This window comes from Abrus precatorius, unplaced genomic scaffold, assembly GCF_003935025.1.
Source record: "Abrus precatorius isolate BTA unplaced genomic scaffold, Abrus_2018 Scaffold9, whole genome shotgun sequence".
Lineage (NCBI taxonomy): Eukaryota > Viridiplantae > Streptophyta > Magnoliopsida > Fabales > Fabaceae > Abrus > Abrus precatorius.
In genome coordinates this window covers 1,406,601-1,412,177 of record NW_020874439.1, presented here as the reverse complement: position 1 = coordinate 1,412,177, position 5,577 = coordinate 1,406,601, and the positions used below count along the sequence as shown (strand labels likewise).

Sequence of the window (5,577 nt, the reverse complement as noted above, 5' to 3'; positions counted from 1 at the left end):
CAAACTTTAACAATTCTTTTGAAATAAGACAACTAATCTACTATAATATTTGTGATATTGATGTCCAGCTTAAATTAGTCAAGTGTTATATTTCAACTCAATAATCACCGCTAATCTTTTAACAATTAATTTCGATTGAATAACATCATTACGTAAGTAATCTTTTAAAATATATGATGGGTACAAGGTAAAATTGCCAAGTCAAACACTTAACTACAGTAAAATCGAATCAATTCCTATTTTATAACCTTTATCAAATCAACCAAAAATTTGTTGTTCCAAACAGACTATACAAGTAATTGCATTAATTTAGACATAATGTATTATCAACGAGACAATTACTTTCAAATCATAAGCGATGTTTTTCGCGAGGAAAATTTCATGCCACAAACACATCTAATTTAAACAGGGTTAAGATGCTCAACTCTGATGGGGAATCCAAATTAAGCGTTTAAGCTGAGACGAATCCGCATATTAAGCCAAGGAATCACTGTCATTATTATAAGCATATCACATTTTCAATGGTAGACAAATTCAACCAAACACATCCTCAGTCAAAGAAAAGAATCCTATCCACTTCTTTATAATACATTAAATTTATTATTATAATCAATTTACTCGTGTACAAGGCCAGCGTCAAGAAAAACAAATTGCAGTTGAAAGAATATTGAATATCAAAATGAGAAAGGTTTTCTATATACATCGAATGCTTCGCAAGCTGTTAACTGTGGTTCCTGTTGAAACAAAAGGAAATGGAAAGGAAAAGAAAATAGCAGAAGTCAGTTCAACAATAAAAAAATTAAAATAACTGTTATGGGTGGCATAAAGAACTAATGAGTTCAGATAATAGAGCAAGCCATGGAAAGAAAACAGTGAAAACTTGGTTTTGTAACATGATCAAACAACTGTCAAATCAAACTTCATTTACCTGTCTTAGTCCACCAGCACTGAGACTACCTCCAGTCAAAAGCATGGAGAGAAGGGATGTTACCACATCGCCGCCTCCAATACCACCACCACTGCCAACATTTCGGATGGTGGTGCGCATAGCAGTAAGAATGCTGCCATAGGTAGCACCATGACCACGCTCTATGGCTTCGATGAAGCAAAATGTCATAGCCCCAGTTGATGTAATCTTCGATAGTGCCTGTTTATAGTGATAAAATCATACGCTCAGACAACAGGTCTCACAGTTATAGATTGAAACAGTCTGAGACACAAGTCAATTTGATTTTTCTGAAACTTACAGATGTATCAGCAGAAGTTTGATCATCGTCACATCCACTAAAGCAGATAACTTCTCCACCATTTGATCCCTTCCATACGCCAGACCTAGGGCGATGGTCCTCCCATCCATATTGTCCACTCCTGTTTCAAAGAAACAGAAACAGGTGTGCATAGAAGGTACCAGAGAACTACGCATGTTCTATGGAAATAAAATATTCAATCATAAAACAAAGCAAAACTACATTTGTAAAACATTCAAATGAAAAGAAAATGGAAAAACAAAAATGTAAAATGTATATCTTAGTTTTGATCCAAACTCTTCTACCATCGTGGACTTATCCCACCAATAAAACAATAAATAAGCCTTATCCCACCAAGTGGAGTCAACTACGTAGATCAATGGACACTATTGAGACCAAATCTTTGCCAACTGGTTTTCACTTTCACACATAACCAAACTACCTTAGGCAAGTCTATTTTAATTTTTACTCAATAAGTGACACTCAAACTCTCTCAGGCATACAAGATTTCCTACTCTTATCTCAAATCATATATATCTAGTCATCCACCTCCAATTATCATTTGTTCTGCACCTTCTTTTAAGAGGATCATATGTGCTATACTTTCTGCTCTTGTTGACACTATATTGCACCCAACATTCACTACCAAAGAGCATATCTAACTTTATATATCTGCCCAATATAGTGTGACTCATGAGCTTAATTTCCCTGCAGACATATTTGTCCTTTCTCCTTGATTCTTGCAAATAGGTATCAAAGTGCTGCTGTTTCACTCATCTAGCATTTTATTAGTGTAAATTACAAGATTTCACAGGATTAATTTAACATGTAAAAATTTGATATTGAACTTAAAAAATGGAAAAAATGAATTGATAAAATAAAAATGTTATCATCCAGTAACAATTTGGTTATTTATCAATCACAGGCACAATTATTAAAGAATTGAGCTCAATTTGTTTAGCAGATGATTAAGTATATCCTGTCCTTTACATGAAGTTTTAATGCAAAGTTAATAATATTTTTTATCAAATATCACAATCATAAAGCGATAAAGCCAACAAAACAAAAATTGATAATAGTTAAACCATGCAAGCAACCATAATAGACTATATTCTTTAGAATGTAACCTGTTCATTCTGCAAAGAAATGGCAAATCTAGAACAGTGCCACTATGGCAGGCATCAATTAGTGCATGCAGCCTAACCCCATGAGTAACAGGTCTGACAAGTGCTGTGTTGATCTCATCATCTACAATCATACCCTGTGTTTCAAAATCAATAGGACATAGAGTTTCATCATATCCATCAGCTTCATCACCACTGTAGTTCCTTTGCTGCGATCCATGGCCAGAATAATGAAAAACAAGAGAGTCCCCAGGTTGACATCCTTGCACAAGCCAATACATAGCCATTCTGATGTTGTGCTTTGATGGAAATTTGGGGCCACGGGGATCTTCTTCTTCTGCATTTTGTAATTTAAATAATGAGTAGTAGTATATATACCTTTATGCTTATTTGTTATACAAAAATAGCACAGGAAATTATGTCTGAAAAATGCTGAGATTACATAAAAAATATGCATTGCATATATTCTTAATATAGGTTTGACTCTTCAAAAGTGAGAAAATGCATAGTGGCATAGTAAGGGTACCATGTCTCCACCTATGAATTAAAGTGGGTTAGGTTTACAAGGTGTTTAAATTTACTTTCTCACTTTACACACTAGTTAATTATACAAGGCATTATCCACCTCCCCCCCACTCCAAAAAAAATAAAAAAATTATCAGCCGTCTGTCCAATTTTTGTGTATAAATTATTTGCAATTCCCCATTTTCACGAGATAGAGTTTGAAACTGTTCTACTGTGTCTTCTTTTCAACACAAAGTGTCAAACCCACAGCTCTGTAGAGTGTTTCTAACCATAGTCATTTTTATCATCATTACCATTGCTCATTGGTACTTGTCAAAGATTTACTGTATAGTTAAACTGCCTATCTGAATGCATGTAAAATCGAAACAAGATTTTGGCCAAATTCTCAAGGACACACGTGTTGCATAGTGAGACAGCAAGATTATTATTTGGACAAGTACAAAACCAAGGGTGAAGATAATAGACGTATGTGGATGTTTAGATCAGATATTATTGACTAAATTACACATAATTATGTATGGCAAAATTACAACACCTACCTTCTAGGTTCTGAAGTAATATAACTACTATTTATTATAAAATTAAGCACAAGAATCACTTTCTCTTCCTCCTCCTCCATAAACATTTAATGAAAATGTAAAAAAAGATGTTAATTTCATGTTCTATTATTTAAGAATTACTCTCTAAAAAAATTGAGCATGTGACATGAGTGAATTTAATTTTGACATTTGGACAATAAGGAGGAGAGAAAAACCATGCAATTGAACTTTATTTTATCTATTTATATAAATAGCCTTCTAGAAATAAGAAGTCTGTAACATATCAAAAGGTCAAACTGGTTAAGTTGGAAGTATTGTTAATGAATCTTTTGTTTGTGTTAGCAGAAGATAAGTTTTAATATCTAAACCAGGAAGAGATACATCTCTAACTTCACCATAAGCTTTCTAATCAATGCAAATTATTATATTTCCTAATTAATAACAACCATACAAAGATTTCTGAGAAATTTTTTTTTGTTGAAACCTACTATAACTATTTACAAAATGTTGGGAACCTAAGTAAATTGTTTGAAGGACACAGTTTGATGCAATGGTAATTACTTAGCAAACTTAGGCATACGGTTTGTGAGAACACAGCTTAGACAATAAACTTAATCATACACTTCTTTTATGGTGAGAACGTATAATGTGTTGGTATTTTGTGATCATTTTTGGAAATTATGAACGCATCATAGTAGGACTTACTAATAGGAAACAAGTACATAGGTATCAGATAAATAATGGATTTAACGCAAGTAGCAATAATTTAAACAACATTGTTTCTCAACTCCTGTATTCTACTTCTAGTTCTACCTATCTATTGAAGAAATGAAAGCGAAATGAAAGGTGAATATTTCATCACAGCCGCAAGAAAAGGGTAATATTAGATAGAACAATTGGACAAACGCAAATTTTTAGATTGAAATTAATGAAGCAAAACTAATAACTAACCGTTAATTAAGACTAATTTTCTAACTATCTACTCATATCACCAACAAAATTACTAAAAACACTTAACGCAATCAATTAATGACTAATTATTAATTAACTTAATTGAGAAAATTCTATTCATAGATTTAAAAAAAAATACACCCTCATGTCAGATAGCACGGATTAATAAATTCAATCGAAATTAACCAGAGAAATTACTAAAACCTGAATTATTGATAAAATATAAAATCCATTCTTGAAGAAAATCCCTAATTCTGACATTGTACAACAATTATCTCGGGAAATAAACAGAAAACGCAGCGATCGAAACAAAGAATAGGTACATACCAGTGAGCATGATGATGGAAGATTCGGGAAAACTGAACTTGTTGACGAGAAGGTAGCGCATGCACTTGGCGTCGTTGATGCATCCCTTGAGCTCGTGGCGCGAGTAGCGGTAGGAGATGCCGACGATCACGGCCTTCTTGCGGCCGTGGGGGCTGGGCGGGGGACCGGGCGGCGCGTGGTTGTAAGGGGAGGGCGGCGATGGCGCGTAGGTGGATGAGGGAGGCTGAGGAGGGACGGCGCGTGGGTCAGCGATGTGAGTGACAGCGTGGCAGAGGGCGCAGCGGATGGATCCGGCCCCAGGTGGCAGCTGCAGAGGGGTGCGACAGCTGGAACAGTTGACCAGCATGTTGCTGTACATGGCTGCTTTCGTAAATTAGGGAATAGGTTAGGGGTATTATTGGAATTTGGTACTCGAGAGTTTCAGAGTTAAGGAGAGGATGGTGCAGAAGCTGAAGAAGGGTGAGACTTCTCGTAAGGTGCGAGATTAAAAGAACAGACGAAACCGAATTCCAAAGCGTGTTTTTCTTTATTATTTAATTAATTTAAGTAACATATTCGATTGGTTGGATTCAGTGAACAGTGGGCCGCGTTCAATTTTTTAAATTCTTAATAAATTTTATTTAATAATAAAAAGTGTTTTCTTATTCGTAAAATTTGATCTGACGAAGATGGGTTTGACCTTGCTTCATGTCTACGTCGGGTTACTTTTAACTTTTACGAGAATGAATATTGCTTCTAGAAACTTCATTCAGCTCCAACCAGGTTAAGTCACTTCTTTTTTTGTTGAGAAAGTTAAATTTTTTTTTATACTTTTTTATATTTTAAATTAAAAATATTATAGGCTGAAATATAAAATTGAGAGAA

General features: G+C 34.5%; 1 protein-coding gene across 2 annotated transcripts; it reads right to left on the bottom strand.

The window, feature by feature from the left end:
• Nucleotides 1–478: 478 nt before the first annotated feature.
• Nucleotides 479–5,229, bottom strand: LOC113850266 (metacaspase-1). 2 transcript variants are annotated; one of them, XM_027480727.1, is made up of 5 exons: nt 4,714–5,229; nt 2,375–2,708; nt 1,248–1,368; nt 929–1,147; nt 479–734 (listed from the first exon to the last, which is right to left on the bottom strand). In XM_027480727.1, the coding sequence occupies exons 1-5, from the start codon at nt 5,069–5,071 to the stop codon at nt 675–677; spliced, it is 1,092 nt and encodes a 363-aa protein (XP_027336528.1). In that variant the 5' UTR covers nt 5,072–5,229; the 3' UTR covers nt 479–674. The 2 variants fall into 2 exon arrangements, with proteins under 2 accessions (XP_027336528.1, XP_027336529.1); XM_027480728.1 differs by having other exon boundaries at nt 552–734; nt 2,375–2,705; nt 4,714–5,126.
• Nucleotides 5,230–5,577: the final 348 nt, after the last annotated feature.